The sequence below is a fragment of the Paramormyrops kingsleyae genome, chromosome 21 (genome assembly GCF_048594095.1).
Source record: "Paramormyrops kingsleyae isolate MSU_618 chromosome 21, PKINGS_0.4, whole genome shotgun sequence".
NCBI classification, from domain to species: domain Eukaryota; kingdom Metazoa; phylum Chordata; class Actinopteri; order Osteoglossiformes; family Mormyridae; genus Paramormyrops; species Paramormyrops kingsleyae.
In genome coordinates, this window is record NC_132817.1 from 13,410,488 (window position 1) to 13,429,347 (window position 18,860).

Genomic DNA, 18,860 nt, shown 5'->3' on the forward strand with positions numbered 1-18,860 from the left:
TAGAGGTAAATTAGACCTGTTAAGTTGGGCATGAAAGATAGGGCTGTTCACTATGTTTGCTGAAGTACAGACTGATTGGGGAATGGCCACTTACTGTAATATGCAGAAGTCAATAAAACCTTAAAGTGATTCAGCGTACAGAATGTGGTCTATGTAAAACATAATGCAGCAATGATTTTAAAAGCGCTTAGAATTCTGTTATAAAATATTATGTTTTTTCACATTATTATGATGATAACTCTGAGATGCTCTAATGTGATTTCCTGGCTCTTTTTGGTTATTGTATTGGGGGTAACCAATGTGTAAATTATGCTCTTAGTGGATTTCTGGGACAAGCCTGATCGGTAGAAGAAGCACAATTACCTTCAGTGTGTGTGTGTGTGTGTATGTGTGTGTGTGTGTATATATATATATATATAATTCTAATTACCATCCATTTGTTTCTAAAATATTCAAACTTTTAAGTTTTTGTGTTTAATAAGTGAAACTCTAAAAAGTACAACAAAGTTATTTATCTAATACTTTAATATCTTGTGGAGCATCTGTCGGTCCCTGAGGACTATGCTGGCAAACGCTGCATGATCTAACGTTGATCTTGCTGTCATTTATCTAGCTATCACATGTGCACATGGAGATTGTTTTCTGAAAAGCTGTTTTTTTTGTGTTTTTCAGACCAGAGTGCAGAACTTTCCTTCTATAAACTGGGCGAGGGTAATAACACAGTGTGTATGGCCACTGGATTCAGCAAATACAGTGCACTAGATAAAGAGGAAACGTTCTCAAAATACAAGACAGTGCCCACCAGGATCAAAGATGAGCCATTCTTCGATAAAGTAGTGATACTGGAAGAGGGTGACACATGCCCCAATTCAACAGGTAAATGTGCTTATATTACATTATTACATTATTAATACTAATATATCATTATTAATATAATCCTTACTGCAGCCATTATAGTCCATCATTGTGGACTATAATTGAGGCCCCGTAAGTCAGACTTGAAGTCAGATTTCAGTGTCAAATTTACAAATAAGGATGTGAATTATACTTTTTAGTTGTCTAGTACCCAAAATGTACTATATGTATTTATAAAAATATATCACATGCTATATGTAACACACTGTATTCAGCTGCATGCACATTTGGCACATACAAAAAAGGAATTACAATGTACAAAAATTTGGTAATACTTGAGGGGGCACAAGTAACTTAGTAACTCAGTTACTACTCAAGTACAAATCATGAGCAAATATAGTAACCATGAAATACATGAACCATCATGACTGATTAATGATGGATGAACATGGGATCAGTATGTAATTAACACTTAGTTTCTGGTTAATTAATTCATTAAGTTAGAGTGTACTACTACATTATTTGCGTCCCCTCAAGTACCATGTTACCAAATATTATGATATATTTCTGTTTTCACCATCAAGTACTTGGGTAGACTTTCAAGTATGCAAGTGTACTATCAGGTACTTGAGTGCTTAAGTACTCGTTCCCTCCTTACTTTCAAATGGTTACTGAACTAACACACTCACACAAAGAAACCACTAGTTGTGCTTCACAAAATAGTAAATGTGAAACATAATATTTTTTTACTGTCATGACTGTTGGTTCAGTCCTGGTGGGTGGAGCTCAGGAAGTGCCCCCTACTGTCCACAAGTAGCCAGTGCAGTATATACATGGTTTCTACTTTGCATTGATTTCTACCTGCATTAAAGCGTGACCCTGTTTTACAGCGAAAACCAGTCAATCCTTTTGCAGTCGGTTTTGCTTTCAGTCTTTAATTATCATTAATCAACTAATTTATTATGTGGTTGCCCTGTAACTAAATTTCGATTTCATGTTACATATTTACATTACATGTGTATTTATCTGTATTTTTTCTTTTTTTAGACGAAGATGGGAAACCATGTAATTTGGATTTCGAGGGTACTTTTGAAACTGGTATGTGACTAAGTAACATAAAAAAATTATTTAAAAATACAAAAAGTTAATATAAATATATGCATAATATATTTATAAATGTATAATAAATAAATACATTTTATAGTAATTGTCTATTATCATTTGAAACACAACAAGTAACAATTGTAACAGTACTATTATCTAAAAATGCTACATAACTGTGCTTCACTTGGGCATAATTAATATATCTGTCTTCAGTTTTAAATTTACACATATATAATTTTTGTAATTTATATGTATTTTGTATATCATTTATCTGTACTTTTCAGTTTACTTAAGTATATTAAACCACAATTTTGTTTCCATTTATCAATAATAATAATAATGAAAAAATGCATTTAGTTTTGAACTTTGTCACATGTTTTTCTATTCAGTGCCTGGAAATGATGTGTCTGTGAGTGTTCATGGTGTTTTTGTTTTCTCCAGATGAGAAAATTAATTTCCTGTCGCTAACGGTTCTCGGCCTGAGGTTTCTGTTTCTGAAGAGCATCCTGTTCAACGTGCTGATGACGATCCGGGCGTTGTCGAGTTAAGGTGAGCTAAAGACTCGCACTCTACCTCAGACTGAACGAACCCTTAACAGAGAATCCCGTCCACACCGATCATTAGCCAAACTGCTGCCGTGCTCCACTGCTGAGTACAGTGTTTATTGTACTGTAGGCAGCGCACAGGGTGAGCTAATGTCCCAATTTGTCTTCTCAGGGGACAGACTTTCTGTACCAAAGACATGGAGACCCGACACCAAGGCCACAGATGCACCGAATGGAACAAAAGATTGCAATATAAACAGTAGATTAGTATTGTTAGCAATAGCAGCAAAAGTATAAGATGCTTTATTGAGTTCATTCTTTTTAACTACTTTACAATTTGTATTCTACCTTTTTGAGGAATGTTTCCTTTGAATTGTATTTCTTATTTTATAGCATGTATTAATAATAAGGAAATGGCAGTTTATTAACTGAACTATAAATATGGCTGTCACTATATTAGTAAATGTTGGTGTGTTTTGCTTTGTAAACGGGAAATCCCAGCTATTCCAGTTAATCGTTGGCCGTGGATGTTATTAGGTATCAGGAGCTCACAGCAATAAATGTGTGAAGATGATTATGCTTTTTCCCCCCGTTGCACACCTCATATCCCAGTTTGCGTAGAAATGTTTGAACCATGTGCTGTTCTTTGGTCGTCTGATTCATTTTGATTGTCCTTGTACATTTTTGACTGATTAATAAAACTTTACAAAAATTTGACAAGATTGTTTTTGTGTAAATAATAAGCACTTGTATTTATTTCATTCAATAATATTTAGTATTTACCAGATACAATATTAAGGAGCATGACACAAATTTTATTTGTTCGCCAGGCTCAGCTGATATGTGTTTCCCTTGTAATAAGAAAAATCCCACTGTGCAGATCTACGTAACGATGTAGCGTTAAGACGGCGTCGGGAAACTCAGCCCAGATCTGCATGGGTATGAGCTGGTCTTTCACTGATCCCAGTGGGTCTGTCTGACTGGCATTATATCTGCTCTTTCAAAATGGGACAAATAGGACGCTGAATTCTGGGCTCACTTGTGCACTTTTCCTGTGCTGATTTCCCTGTGGTGAAATGTGTCAGCCAAGCCTCAGCTGACATTCACATACAAGAAAGGTGACAGGAGGCCTAAAACGAAAAGCAGGTTAGCAGGGCATAACCCAGGATGGGGCACTGACACAAGGCAGGGCATAACCCAGGATGGGGCACTGACACAAGGCAGGGCATAACCCAGGATGGGGCACTGACACAAGGCAGGGCATAACCCAGGATGGGGCACTGACACAAGGCAGGGCACAACCCAGGATGGGGCACTGACACAAGGCAGGGCATAACCCAGGATGGGGCACTGACACAAGGCAGGGCACAACCCAGGATGGGGCGCCAACCCATCACAGGACACACTCACACACCATTTACTCACACCTATGGATAATTTGTGTAACTCCAGTCTATCTTAGACTGGGGTGGGGGGGCCGGAGATCCCAGAGGAAACCCCAAGATGACACGGGGAAAACATGCAACTTCCACACAGGTAGAGCCGGGCGGAGACTTGGATCCTGGGCCCTGCAAGGTTCTTTATCCAGCATATTTCAAAATTACACTCTGTGTATTAAGATTTGCTACCTGACACCTCTGGACACTGGGCTTCGATTCCCCGCCTCGGCTCCACCTGAGAGCAGTTAGCTCGTTCTCCCCATCCTGTAGGTGTGGATGTGTGAGTGTGTCCTGCCGTGTGTTGTCATCCCATCCTGGGTTTGTTCCCTGTAGTTTGTGGGATAACCTCTGCAACCCTGCATAGCGTCATGCAAAATTAATGATTTTTAAAAAAAATTACATTTATATACACACTTATGATTACAGTTACTCTGTGCTGGGCTTGAGTCTATCCCAGAAAGCACAGGGCATGAGGTGGGGGGGGGGGGGGGGGGGGGTGGCCAGGGCAGAGTAGAAGAAGTGTAACATAACATGGAGTTAAAATCAGAGACATGAGGGGTGTATCAAAGAATTCTGTGAGGGGCGCTAAAGTGAAGAGATATAACGTCTGGCACATAAAAATATGAGAAGGAGCTACAGCTTGTGGCTGGTGATCTTTGCAGGTCATCGGCTGGATCATGCCGGTTCATCTGCCAGTTTGTCCTCCTGCAGCCTCGCGTCTCAGAGTCTACGTCATCTGTTAGTTCTGCGGGCGAACCTTCCAGAATATTACAATATCACACACAGTGTCACATTCTATAGATGCACAGACGGCAATTAAAAGTTTTGTGGGAAACATTTAAAAATGATGTCCGACATGATCTTCCTTAGCTACTGGCCCGGGGGTCACATCTCTAACCCCAATCAGCCCCGATTTAAGGCACAGCAGAGGATCTTAATCCGACCCGCTGCCCCCCCCCCCGGGGGCTGCCATTTCAAGGCCGCCCTTAGCGTTAGCCCCACCCACGGAGCCGCCAGACAGCGGATGCTCCCCAGTGACCCATTTCGGCGTCGCTCTTCCTGTAACCAAGCCTCTGACCATATATGTCGAGGTCACATGGTCTGCGTCTGGGGGGGGGAGGTCCCACGAAGGCGGCTGGCTTCCTGGAAGCGGTGGCAGGTGTCGCAGAAGTGTGTCACGCCGTGTGCAGGTGGTCATGAGACACACATTCCCTAAAGCCAGGCTGCTCTTCCCACAAGGTGAAGCCCCATCCACACACCTGTTTTCCATACAAACCCCCATATTGCTTCCTGCCCCTTTTTATCAGCAGCCGTTACACGCTGGCACATGTCTGCTGGTTTCCAGTTACTGTTCTCAATATTTACATTTTAATTCTGGCTCATTACTGTAATTGCTTCGCCCACCGGTTCTTTCCAGAATTCGGCTGATTTGGGTGATAGTGACCAGGGGTGTAAAAGCCATTGGGGTTGGGGGGGGTGTATACCCACCAATATTTAATTTGAGTTTATTTGAACCCCCCTCTCCACAAAAAATAACCCTTTGTATTTAAACGATTAAGCTGTCCACCCCCCCTCCCCAATATCAAATCCCCTTGACTGTGGCTTGATTCCATTCCAGGTTGCATTTTTACTGATTAGGATTTTATTAAAACTACATTTTTGATTTATTACAGTCTGACGTTAAAAATACTTAATAGATTTAAGGTGCTTCATGTTGATTTTCCTTTTCTGTTTTTGAACTAAAATACTTTTTTTTCGTTTTACGCAGAAAATCATAAATAGTAAATGATTATAACAGAAAATAAAGAACTGAATGCCGTTAATAAAAATTGACTACTGTTAACTGTTATAGCTACTCCTGTGGTTTTATAACCAAGTATGGCCTGTTTGGCTAAACACATGCATGTGCTGTGTCAGTCATACATTACTAAATACAAGATAATCACATCTATATTACTCTCAAAAACATCCATTAATGTTATGGAAAATGACTGACCCCAGAACAGGTGCTATTCCATGACTGGTGCCAAGTGTCCCACTTTAAATAGGATACTGTGGTTTGTCCCTGACCCCAGAACAGGTGCTGTTCCATGGCTGGTGCTGAGCGTCTCATTTCAAATGACAAACTGTGGTTGCTTATTGAAACCCAAAACAGGTGCTATTCCGTGACTGGTGCCAAGTGTCCCATTTCAAATGACAAACAGTGGTTACATACTGACCCCAGAACAGCTGATGTTCTATGACTGATGTGGAGTGCCACACTTCAAATAACAACGTGCGCTTGTTTACTGACCCGATAACAGCCACTTTAACAGATTTTAATATTCCATTAAACACAAAATTCACGTTCGTTATTTCTCTAATCATATATAGCATAACCATTAACAATGTACTGTAGTAACATTTTCCATAATTCAATTTATTCGAGCTATTATATAATCTCACACACTTACAGTAATACACTGATATCCATATATATTATTTTAAAAATAGTTTAGGAATGGTGAATTTAAACAATTTAAAACAGTTTGATCACATTCATGCAGAACTTCAACAAAAACACACTACACAGCAAAGCTACACGGTTTGTAACATTTCCACTAAATGTTCCCCCTACGCTAATTTACATTTAGAAAATGACAAAAATAAAAATGACATCCCACTAAAAGAAGGCGGTGAATTCTCATAACTAGCCCTCCAATCACAGACATTACGCATTTTAATACTGCTCCTAAGCTAGCTATTACTGTCTTTAGACTTATTATAAATGAACGCTATGGGGAAGCCCCGGTTATAAAAAGCTTTCGTTCTGAAACTGTGAACATGTTCTCCTTGTTTTTATGTTAAAGAGCCTTTTCTCTTTTTCGATTTTAGAAAAAAGGTTCCTTAAGGACATTAAAACTGCTCGATGCGACCTTGTTGATCAGTTGTGATTGAACTACGGCAGGAAGCGGGTAGCTGGAGCAGCTTTGAGGTTCAGCGCTCGCTTTTCCAAAGGAAGTGGGCGCAGCGTAAACAGATGAACACAGACAGATAGATTAAGCTCAAGGTGCAGCCTCCTCACGTCAGAGGCGAGAGCCTCGCACCCGCCGCAGCGATGGAAACAGGAAGCGTGTGGGTGCAGGGCGGAGAAAAGGGGCCAGGGAGCCGCGTGCAGCGCGCTACATGCACAGTCTGCACCCTGCAAGCACCCTGCAAACACGCCGCTCTTCACCGCACTTGCTGCTTGACACACTTTTTCCACATGTGCTGCAAAATAGTCTCATATGCATAAATACATTCAATTAAACCTACACATCAGTAAAAATATCACACTTGGGCCAATTCTTGAACATGGGGGCGTGTAAAATGGAATTTTAAAAATGCACAGAACATTTCACTCGCTATATATATTTTTAATGTTAATAATAATGATCTTAATGATGTTATTGAAAATCTCTGAACAAAACTTTGTTCACAACATGTGCATTTCACTTAAAGCATTTTAAAACTGACATACATATGATATTACAGGCTACCTAATTTATAGCTGATTGATATTTTTAATGGGTATCCAAAAATTTAAGGGAAATATTCGTTTGAGAAATCTGGACGTGTACCATTAATCTTTGCTGACATCTATCGGCCAGTATTTGTAATCACCACTTCAAAACATTAATGGGAGCTATAGACTATATACTGACTCGGGTATGCGTTATCACTGCATTTGAACACTTGGGGGGGACATTGTACAACATAAGAATTAATTCACAAATTATTCAGCGCATACTAGCATATTGTGCCATTGCTACATTTCAACACTTGGAGGAGACATTAGACAGTAATAGATTCAAGACGCAAATTCTTTATCGTCATTGTACTAGTACAACGAGGGAAAATCGCGCACAAAAAATCCTGCACAAATATGAATGTGACAGAACCTCTATTAGACTGTTAACTGAGTTGCTGTTGGTTGAAAAAATTAGACTCATCTTGAATAACATCCGTCCTTGAAGACAGGTGCACATACATTGGTAGCCTGGAAAACATTTTTATAAAACTATAAAAATGCTTATTTTTATTCAGCTTGTTGACTTACTTTGATCAGAAGCCAAGAAAAACTTCAATTTAAAAAATAATAACGTGTTTTTATTAACCCCTGTTTCTACTGTTGCCATATGGTCAGAATGACAAAATGTTTTTTTTTTGACTGAGATTTTTTTTCCATCAAGCACAGAAACAGACACACACAAAATGCAATTCAATCAATACAAACAGCATTATTCATCAGTCCCCCCCTGGGGAAAAGAAAAGCAAACAAATTAAATTAACAACACACAATCAAACAAACCAGCAAACAAATAAACACACACACACACAACAATAAATGCAGGAGAGGATCAGTCATATCATTTATTTGCTAATGTTTGATGGTCTCAAGAACCTATACTGGAGGAAGATAGATGGCCGATAGAAATTGTGTATTGTGCATCAAGAAATCCAAGACAAAATTAACTGTCTCGAAGCTAAGGCTGTGTATCTGTACAACAAGAACCAAAGAGCAAAGAATGCACATACATACACATGTTCAGGAACTGTACAGGAAACTGAAGGAAAGGGTAGGAGGATCTGAAAAGATTCTGCATCTCAGGTGAAGATACATCTACTACGTAGTAGCTAAGATCAAGAATAGATGGGATACTAGTGGAAATTAAGATATTATTATTATTATTTATTATATAATAATAATAATATTAATAATGATTGAGTGGTCTAGAGTGACCTGGAATGTGTGTTGATTTTATGGGATCTTGAAGATTCTATTGCTGCAGCCCGGAATGATTGTGCCAGATTCTCAAGCTTCATGCAAACTGGTATTTAATGGACTAAGGCTGAACACAATTAATGGAGGTTGAACACAATGTACAGCCAGGTCCAGCAGCAGTACTAATTTGGTGAGGGGGGGGATGGAAATTACAGGGGATGGGCACAGTACTGTGACCGAGCACAAGACAGAGACATTGTGATACGGTTCAGATAGCGTTTGCTTTTTATTTTGCCTTGATAACGACAAACAGTAATACAGTTGCATTACACTGGGAGAAAACAGCAAGGTTAGCAATTAGCAAATGAGGGTTAGTACATGTCGACTTACAGGGGAGCTTAGGGGAGCTCGGCCCCCCCGAAAAGGACATGAGCTCCTTTGAACGCCTCCCCTGAGACGATTAGGAGGAGCTCTAAAAAACTGTCCACTTTTGTGTTATAGGTTATATTTTACTTATTTACATTAAGGTTCCAGATATAAAAAATAATCCCAGTATAATTATGTCAATGTTAAGTGTTTCTTTGCTCATTACATTCCATTTTCCGAACACCTGTCACCACTAATTAACACAATTCTGTGTCTATTCCCTCTGTGGCCATCGATGCGTGGTGATGCTGCATTTGGGGTGGTTCATGGATAGTCAGAATGTGAAAATGGAAAAACCCTCTGCTGGAGCGACAGAGAGGGACAGAGGGAACTGCAAGCCACAAACAGCTGTTTTAATTCACTGTGGTTAAAAATAAGTTAGCTAATTAAGTGATGTGTCGTTATTGATGGGGTGTGTATGAAGCAGAACGATGTTACCTGTGTCCCTCTGCTTTGTGATTTTGTTCTTCGTTTGATTTGATTAGGCTGTTAAATTGCTTGCGTGATTCTTTACGCTGGAATTTAAGAGATCCAGGCAGCATTCACTCAAACAGCGAACTTCTGTTCGGCTACTAGCGTTTGTTTCAGAGGAGCTCTGACTTGCTGGAGCAGCAACAGCAGGCATGGGGTTTAACATCAAGGGTGGTGGTTGGACGATGGTAGTTTTCTCTGCCTCCTCATTGGTGCTTAGGGATCCGAGAAAGTCATTTATTTTGCAGTGTTTCATTGTTTGATAACTGTGTGGCTCGGTAAAAAATATGAGTCGGTAGGCTGAAAAACCATTGATCTCTGAGTTTCTCAATAGGGTCACATGATGCATTAACCAATGCATCTCATAAGTATGCTTTGGTATAGTTAAGTATATTTAAGTACAAGTTTGACCATGTAAAATTAGCCAGTGCCCTGGCAGTACTGGAGCCATATAAAAATAATTGTAATCACGACGTTCTTGGCTTCAGTATCTCTGGGATGCTGTCAGGTTTTTTGTACATCATCAGTAAATTTCCTGTCACTGTGGGATTCAGAGCACAGTAGTACACTGCAGAGTCTCTCACTTCTGTAGAGGAGAACTTCAGATCTACACGCTTGTTCATTTTGTCAATTTCAGCAGACAGTTGAGTAATCCTAGAATCTGCATATGTTTTAGAGCGATATTCAGTAATCCTAATGAGAAATTTTGGTGCTAATCTGGGATACTGGTGATACCATAGTAGACTGTAAGGTGATCCACTGTAGTTACAGGAGAGTGTAACATTTTCACCTTCTGTAACATGCACTGTGTCATTAAAAGGTGTAATCACATCCTCAGTACTGTGACCTGCGGAGGAAAAAAAGCTTTATGTTTATCATCACCTTACCAATTTGCGAATTGTAAATTACTTTAGAAGTATTCCAATGAAAAATATTATAATGAAATATGAATATTGATATGTTACAATATCTGTAAACTGACAGTGTGTTTCTTACCTGCAAGAGCTGAAAAGAGAAGAAAGGAACAGAGTAGCATCCCGCCAGATAAAAGCTCTGTGATCATCTAGTACTGAAAACTTCCTCTTTCTTTAGACTACAGAGTAACCCCTCCTCTTCACTTTTGTACTTTACAGTATGAAAGCACCATGACCTTTACAGTGGTGTGTAAGTATTCTTCTTCCTTTTCTGCTTCACTGTATAATTAGGTCTTTTCCTATTTGCTGCAGGTTAACCCTTCTACTTTCTGTTTCTGTATTACGGTATAACTCAGTTTTTTCCAATTCACTGTGGGTTAACCTTTCTGATTCGGAAGTAGAAAGGCCAGTGACAGACAGACAGATGTGGGGCCTGGTCTCTGCGTGGGTTACACTGTGAGGTGGATTTAATAAAAGTGTTTTCGTAATATGAGGGAATGGGGAATGGTTCAGAAATACATACTTAATAAAACAATAAGTGGACTTAAACTGATCATCACTGAACAAAAACTGGGATCTTTATTTAGGGTGAACCTTCAGGGCCCAGGTTGGGGTAGGGCAGAGAAGAGTGGGGAGGAATGGAAAGATGACCAAGTGGATGGGGGTAGATGGGGAGAGGAAAATCCTTCTGGAGTACATGAAACAGGGCTGCAGGGTTTGTCCAGTGAGTTTACTGGGACAAAAACAGAACAGAAAAAAAAGACAAAAACAGAACATACCAATTAATATCTGTCACAGGGTATGAGGAACATGCATGTAGAACTAATCAGCACACAAAACCTGGTCATGTGATAAAATATCAGCAGAAAAATATCATGACATCATGGATGTATCTATGATGCAGTATAGGTGACAAATTTAAGTATAATAAGTATAATTAAGTAAAATAGTGTTACTATTTATTTATGGTCATTTCCCCTTTTAATAATTTCCAAATGTTTATTAAGGTTTTGTAAATAATTACGTAACCCATAACTACATGCTTATCGCTTGTAAATCTTAAGAATTTTTAAATGATTTGTTCATTATTAATTACATGCTTAGTAATCATTTAGGAATGATTTGCTTATGAAAATTTCCCCTTTTAATCATTTACAATGTTTAATGTTTTATGAATGATTAGTTAGCCCATAACTACGTGCTTATAAATGTCTTATGAATTTGTAAATGATTTGTTCATCATAAACTACAGGCTTGCACATGCCATACTGAGGTTTTGTAAAGGATTAGTTAATGTTTAACTAAACTGATCATTATTATTAAGTGTTACCCATCGTTAATTTAATTGTATTTCTGCTTTAGAATCTACTGATGTTTTTCTGACCTGCTCAGTGTGCAGGTGTTTTTATAGAGGGTGTGAGAAGGTTACTCTCACTGTGGGCCTCAGAGCACAGTAATACACAGCAGAGTCTGACAGCTGCATATTCTGTACTGTTAAAGGTACAGTTTCTGCACTTATGTTCAGACTGGCATTAAATGTCTCCTATCAGACTCTGTATCACCTTCTCCATACTTTTCATGTCTCTGCAGGTACTTGGGAGACTCATTGGGATATTGGATGTACCAGATGAGGTCTGGGTTTGTTCTGACTGATGCATATGCACAGTTTAGTGTCACTAATCCTCCATCTTCTGCAGTGACATTTCCTCTGGTTTGATCTGTTCTCTCTTGAGCTCTGCTTTCTAAGGAAAAAAATCAAGTTATTTAAATACTTTTATAAATTTTATAAATTATATCATTTCGGAATGAGTATTGAGAACAATTCATACCAAAGAACAAGTGAGCAAAGATTAGAAAAATCCACAGTTCTTGTGCCATAACTGAGCTGTAAAGACAATAAATATATTAATCTGTATGTATCTGTATGTATCTGTATGTATACTATGGATCTGATAAGCAGTCAGTCTGGTTGTTGTTTCCAGTGTCTGTATTCCAAACCCTATGCAGTGTCAGGTCTTAGTGACAAGTGTTTTAAATAGAAGAATTTATGTTTGTGCTCTAATGTCGCCCCCATCAGGTTGAAAACAAACATAGACTTCTTGACTATTTTATTGTGCCTTTTCCAGACAGCAATCAGTATTTAATCCCCCAAATCCCTCTAACCATAGGGGGATGATTTTGAAGTCATGAAGTAGGATGATGAGATATCTGGGGAACATTCTTCATCATATATATCACACTGCATGTCTTCATGTCATTGGGACTGTAGCTAAAGCTACCAATAATACCTCACTCATAATGACAGGTTTCCTTTTCTATTTTTATTAATGTGCAGGCATAACCCCCAGGGTGGTGAACACAATCCACAAGACAGTTGAGGATGAAAGACAGAGATTTATTTGACTTCCTGGTAGACACAGAGATACATGTGTTACTTATTTAGTAGATGGTTTGGTCGAAAGCGACAGCAGGGACAGACCAAGCCTGATTTGAACCAGTGACCTTCTGATTTGAACCAGTGACCTTCTGATGACAGCCGTTGCGTCCAAACCCACTCACATACCACCCATTGTAAGTGCAAACAGCTCCAATCGGACTGATATGCTGGTTTGCTGTCCATTTCTACCCATTTTTTCATCAGGATTTTGGCCTTTAAGATTCAAATTCACAGCCTTTTTGGCCCAAGCTCCTCTCCAGAAGCACTATGTGAGGCGAGGCCCCATGATCTCATTTATAACTTAAAGGACCCATTGATCCTGGTCTCACTCACTCCATGCTAAATTGTGTCCCTTGTGTTTATCTTTACCTTTAGTTTCATTGTTCCTAATTAACCCTGCCCGTGCCCAGTTTCTATGTGGTTTTGTATTACTGGTATTTACTGTGTTTCTTCTACCTGAGTACCTAGTGTTTGAGTATTATTAATGACCTACACCTCATTCCATGCTGATATTAAAAGCAGTTTAACATTGAACGGTAAACAAAACAGGCAAAATACTTGACTGCTAAATACTACCATTAACTTGGAGGTGGGCGGAGACTCTTCATCTGTCTGACAAGGGAAAGTGAACTCCATTAGTCTAAACGTTAAAGTGATTTCAATTAAATGCAAGATGTGATCGATTCCTGAAGCACAATCTGGGAGTAGCCCCCCAAGGCCATGCCAGCTGACTCTGGGATACCCCATAATATTTTGGTTCCTATTCTTGGCCAAGGGCCAAAGCCCATCAGCAACACTAGCAACACAAAATTCGCCTGGGGGGGGTTAATCTTGCACAGTGCAGATTAAACTGTTTTGCCCAGCCTCTGTCCACTACTGTGCCTATGGGCTGCACATGCTCTACAGGGGGCATATCCTGTATACCAGAAACTAAACATTTATCGTTACATCATTGGCAGTATTACCCACGTACTAATTTAGAAAACCAGCTGCTTTCAGAAGAGGAGAACAACTGAAAGGGTCACATGACCAGGCACAGCTGGACGTCAACGGCCCCACTGGTGATATAACTCAGACTCTGGAATTTGAATCAGCAAACAAACAACCACGAAGGAACGCAAGCCCTTAATCTCCAGACGCCTTATCCATTACGCCACGCGGTCACTGCAGAGAACATGGTAAAAATGTGCACTGGACCCTTCCACATAGCGGGAATTATGGGTGCTGGAACCCTGCCATCTGGAAAACTACGGAAAAATAATTTGGTCCCTTTGGCAAGCAAAGTGAAAAAATACAAGAAATGTGAGATACAAAGATCACTGCTCTATGTCCAAACCAGCACTGTACATATATCCTATATGCAGTTATGAATTACCAAAATTTTATATGTGTTGTCTGCAGCATCAGAACAAGGTTAGAGATAAAGATAAAGATAAAGATGCTTTATTGTCATTGTACAAGGACAATGAGATTTCGTTTGGAGTGCGCCAGCAGACACACAGTAAAAAATTACAATTAAATCCAAAGAATGAAACATGTACACACACACATATACACACATTCACAGTGAATAAGGTGCTGATAAATTAGTGCAATATAATCATACTCATGAATGGAAAACCAGCATCTTTCAGAAGAGCAGTACAACTCAATTGGTCACCAGACCTGGCACGGTTGCACGTCAAAGGCCCCACTGGTGATATAACTTTGATTCCGGAATTTGAATCCCCCAACAAACAACCACGAAGGGACTCAAACCCTCAATCTTCTGATCCGAAGTCAGACGCCTTATCCATTAGGCCACGCGGTCAGTGTAAAGGACGTGGTAAAAATGTGAACTAAACCCTTCCACATCGAGGTATGCCTACAGAATGCATCTGAACAAGGCAGGAGAGGGGCATATTCACCAAAACACACACATGTTACTGGGGTATCCCTACATAATGCATTTGAACAAGGCAAGAGAGGGGCATATTCACCAAAACATGCATACATTACTGACGTATCACTAGAGAAACGTAAACTTAAACTGAACATTTATCGTTACATCATCGGTAGTTTTACCCACGTCCAGATTCGGAAAACCAGCTTCTTTCAGAAGAGCAGTACAACTCAATTGGTCACCAGACCTGGCACGGTTGCACGTCAAAGGCCCCACTGGTGATATAACTTTGATTCTGGAATTTGAATCCCCAAACAAACAACCATGAAGGGACTCGAACCCTCAATCTTCCGATCCGAAGTCAGACGCCTTATCCATTAGGCCACGTGGTCAGTGTAAAGGACGTGGTAAAAATGTGAACTAAACCCTTCCACATCGAGGTATGCCTACAGAATGCATCTCAACAAGGCAGGAGACGGGCACATTCACCATTACAGGCATATGTTACTGGGGCAGGCCTACAGAACACATTTGAACAAGGCAAGAGAGGGGCATATTCACCGAAACATGCATACATTTCTGAAGTATGGCTAGAGAAATGTAAATTTAAACTGAACATTTATCGTTACATCATCGGTAGTGTTACCCACGTCCAGATTCGGAAAACCAGCTTCTTTCAGAAGAGCAGTACAACTCAATTGGTCACCAGACCTGGCACGGTTGCACGTCAAAGGCCCCACTGGTGATATAACTTTGATTCTGGAATTTGAATCCCCAAACAAACAACCACGAAGGGACTCGAACCCTCAATCTTCTGATCCGAAGTCAGACGCCTTATCCATTAGGCCACGCGGTCAGTGTAAAGGACGTGGTAAAAATGTGAACTAAACCCTTCCACATCGAGGTATGCCTACAGAATGCATCTCAACAAGGCAGGAGATGGGCACATTCACCATTACAGGCATATGTTACTGGGGCAGGCCTACAGAACACATCTGAACAAGGCAAGAGAGGGGCATATTCACCGAAACATGCATACATTTCTGAAGTATGCCTAGAGAAATGTAAATTTAAACTGAACATTTATCGTTACATCATCGGTAGTTTTACCCACGTCCAGATTCGGAAAACCAGCTTCTTTCAGAAGAGCAGTACAACTCAATTTGTCACCAGACCTGGCACGGTTGCACGTCAAAGGCCCCACTGGTGATATAACTTTGATTCTGGAATTTGAATCCCCAAACAAACAACCACGAAGGGACTCTAACCCTCAATCTTCTGATCCGAAGTCAGACACCTTATCCATAAGGCCACGCGGTCAGTGCAAAAGACATGGTAAAAATGTGAACTAAACCCTTCCACATCGAGGTATGCCTACAGAATGCATCTCATCAAGGCAGGAGACTGGCACATTCACCATTACAGGCATATGTTAACGGGGCAGGCCTACTGAACACATCTGAACAAGGCAAGAGAGGGGCATATTCACCGAAACATGCATACATTACTGAAGTATGCCTAGAGAAATGTAAACTTAAACTGAACATTCATCGTTACGTCATCGGTAGTTTTACCCACGTCCAGATTCGGAAAACCAGCTTCTTTCAGAAGAGCAGTACAACTCAATTGGTCACCAGACCTGGCACGGTTGCACGTCAAAGGCCCCACTGGTGATATAACTTTGATTCCGGAATTTGAATCCCCCAACAAACAACCACGAAGGGACTCGAACCCTCAATCTTCTGATCCGAAGTCAGACGCCTTATCCATTAGGCCACGCGGTCAGTGTAAAGGACGTGGTAAAAATGTGAACTAAACCCTTCCACATCGAGGTATGCCTACAGAATGCATCTCATCAAGGCAGAAGACTGGCACATTCACCATTACAGGCATATGTTAACGGGGCAGGCCTACTGAACACATCTGAACAAGGCAAGAGAGGGGCATATTCACCGAAACATGCATACATTTCTGAAGTATGCCTAGAGAAATGTAAATTTAAACTGAACATTTATCGTTACATCATCGGTAGTTTTACCCACGTCCAGATTCGGAAAACCAGCTTCTTTCAGAAGAGCAGTACAACTCAATTTGTCACCAGACCTGGCACGGTTGCACGTCAAAGGCCCCACTGGTGATATAACTTTGATTCTGGAATTTGAATCCCCAAACAAACAACCACGAAGGGACTCTAACCCTCAATCTTCTGATCCGAAGTCAGACACCTTATCCATAAGGCCACGCGGTCAGTGCAAAAGACATGGTAAAAATGTGAACTAAACCCTTCCACATCGAGGTATGCCTACAGAATGCATCTCATCAAGGCAGGAGACTGGCACATTCACCATTACAGGCATATGTTAACGGGGCAGGCCTACTGAACACATCTGAACAAGGCAAGAGAGGGGCATATTCACCGAAACATGCATACATTACTGAAGTATGCCTAGAGAAATGTAAACTTAAACTGAACATTCATCATTACGTCATCGGTAGTTTTACCCACGTCCAGATTCGGAAAACCAGCTTCTTTCAGAAGAGCAGTACAACTCAATTGGTCACCAGACCTGGCACAGTTGCACGTCAAAGGCCCCACTGGTGATATAACTTTGATTCCGGAATTTGAATCCCCCAACAAACAACCACGAAGGGACTCGAACCCTCAATCTTCTGATCCGAAGTCAGACACCTTATCCATTAGGCCACGCGGTCAGTGTAAAGGACATGGTAAAAATGTGAACTAAACCCTTCCACATCGAGGTATGCCTACAGAATGCATCTGAACAAGGCAGGAGAGGGGCATATTCACCAAAACACACACATGTTACTGGGGTATCCCAACATAATGCATTTGAACAAGGCAAGAGAGGGGCATATTCACCGAAACATGCATACATTTCTGAAGTATGGCTAGAGAAATGTAAATTTAAACTGAACATTTATCGTTACATCATCGGTAGTGTTACCCACGTCCAGATTCGGAAAACCAGCTTCTTTCAGAAGAGCAGTACAACTCAATTGGTCACCAGACCTGGCACGGTTGCACGTCAAAGGCCCCACTGGTGATATAACTTTGATTCTGGAATTTGAATCCCCAAACAAACAACCACGAAGGGACTCGAACCCTCAATCTTCTGATCCGAAGTCAGACGCCTTATCCATTAGGCCACGCGGTCAGTGTAAAGGACGTGGTAAAAATGTGAACTAAACCCTTCCACATCGAGGTATGCCTACAGAATGCATCTCAACAAGGCAGGAGATGGGCACATTCACCATTACAGGCATATGTTACTGGGGCAGGCCTACAGAACACATCTGAACAAGGCAAGAGAGGGGCATATTCACCGAAACATGCATACATTTCTGAAGTATGCCTAGAGAAATGTAAATTTAAACTGAACATTTATCGTTACATCATCGGTAGTTTTACCCACGTCCAGATTCGGAAAACCAGCTTCTTTCAGAAGAGCAGTACAACTCAATTTGTCACCAGACCTGGCACGGTTGCACGTCAAAGGCCCCACTGGTGATATAACTTTGATTCTGGAATTTGAATCCCCAAACAAACAACCACGAAGGGACTCGAACCATCAATCTTCTGATCCGAAGTCAGACACCTTATCCATAAGGCCACGCGGTCAGTGCAAAAGACATGGTAAAAATGTGAACTAAACCCTTCCACATCGAGGTATGCCTACAGAATGCATCTCAACAAGGCAGGAGATGGGCACATTCACCATTACAGGCATATGTTACTGGGGCAGGCCTACAGAACACATCTGAACAAGGCAAGAGAGGGGCATATTCACCGAAACATGCATACATTACTGAAGTATGCCTAGAGAAACGTAAACTTAAACTGAACATTTATCGTTACGTCATCGGTAGTTTTACCCACGTCCAGATTCGGAAAACCAGCTTCTTTCAGAAGAGCAGTACAACTCAATTGGTCACCAGACCTGGCACGGTTGCACGTCAAAGGCCCCACTGGTGATATAACTTTGATTCTGGAATTTGAATCCCCAAACAAACAACCACGAAGG

The 18,860-nt window shown here is 40.6% G+C and overlaps 1 protein-coding gene and 6 non-coding genes across 7 annotated transcripts in view; 1 reads left to right on the forward strand and 6 right to left on the reverse strand.

The window, feature by feature from the left end:
- The window catches only part of LOC111847614 (M1-specific T cell receptor alpha chain-like), a 56,906-nt gene extending 53,682 nt beyond the window's left edge, over positions 1–3,224 (forward strand). The window contains exons 2-5 of the mRNA XM_072704339.1: positions 673–876; positions 1,903–1,953; positions 2,401–2,508; positions 2,677–3,224. Of these exons, the coding sequence (XP_072560440.1) occupies positions 673–876; positions 1,903–1,953; positions 2,401–2,507 (362 nt within the window). The 3' untranslated portion in view covers position 2,508; positions 2,677–3,224. The remainder of the gene's footprint in view (positions 1–672; positions 877–1,902; positions 1,954–2,400; positions 2,509–2,676) is intronic.
- An 11,448-nt stretch (positions 3,225–14,672) lies between these two features.
- On the reverse strand, positions 14,673–14,745 carry trnar-ucg (transfer RNA arginine (anticodon UCG)). The gene has a single exon. It is a non-coding gene; the product is annotated as a tRNA-Arg (tRNA).
- An 855-nt stretch (positions 14,746–15,600) lies between these two features.
- On the reverse strand, positions 15,601–15,673 carry trnar-ucg (transfer RNA arginine (anticodon UCG)). The gene has a single exon. It is a non-coding gene; the product is annotated as a tRNA-Arg (tRNA).
- An 855-nt stretch (positions 15,674–16,528) lies between these two features.
- Positions 16,529–16,601, reverse strand: trnar-ucg (transfer RNA arginine (anticodon UCG)). The gene has a single exon. It is a non-coding gene; the product is annotated as a tRNA-Arg (tRNA).
- An 855-nt stretch (positions 16,602–17,456) lies between these two features.
- On the reverse strand, positions 17,457–17,529 carry trnar-ucg (transfer RNA arginine (anticodon UCG)). The gene has a single exon. It is a non-coding gene; the product is annotated as a tRNA-Arg (tRNA).
- A 391-nt stretch (positions 17,530–17,920) lies between these two features.
- trnar-ucg (transfer RNA arginine (anticodon UCG)) lies at positions 17,921–17,993 on the reverse strand. The gene has a single exon. It is a non-coding gene; the product is annotated as a tRNA-Arg (tRNA).
- An 855-nt stretch (positions 17,994–18,848) lies between these two features.
- The window catches only part of trnar-ucg (transfer RNA arginine (anticodon UCG)), a 73-nt gene continuing 61 nt past the window's right edge, over positions 18,849–18,860 (reverse strand). Inside the window, exon 1 of the tRNA in view lies at positions 18,849–18,860. This exon is cut by the window's right edge and continues 61 nt beyond it. This is a non-coding gene — a tRNA (tRNA-Arg).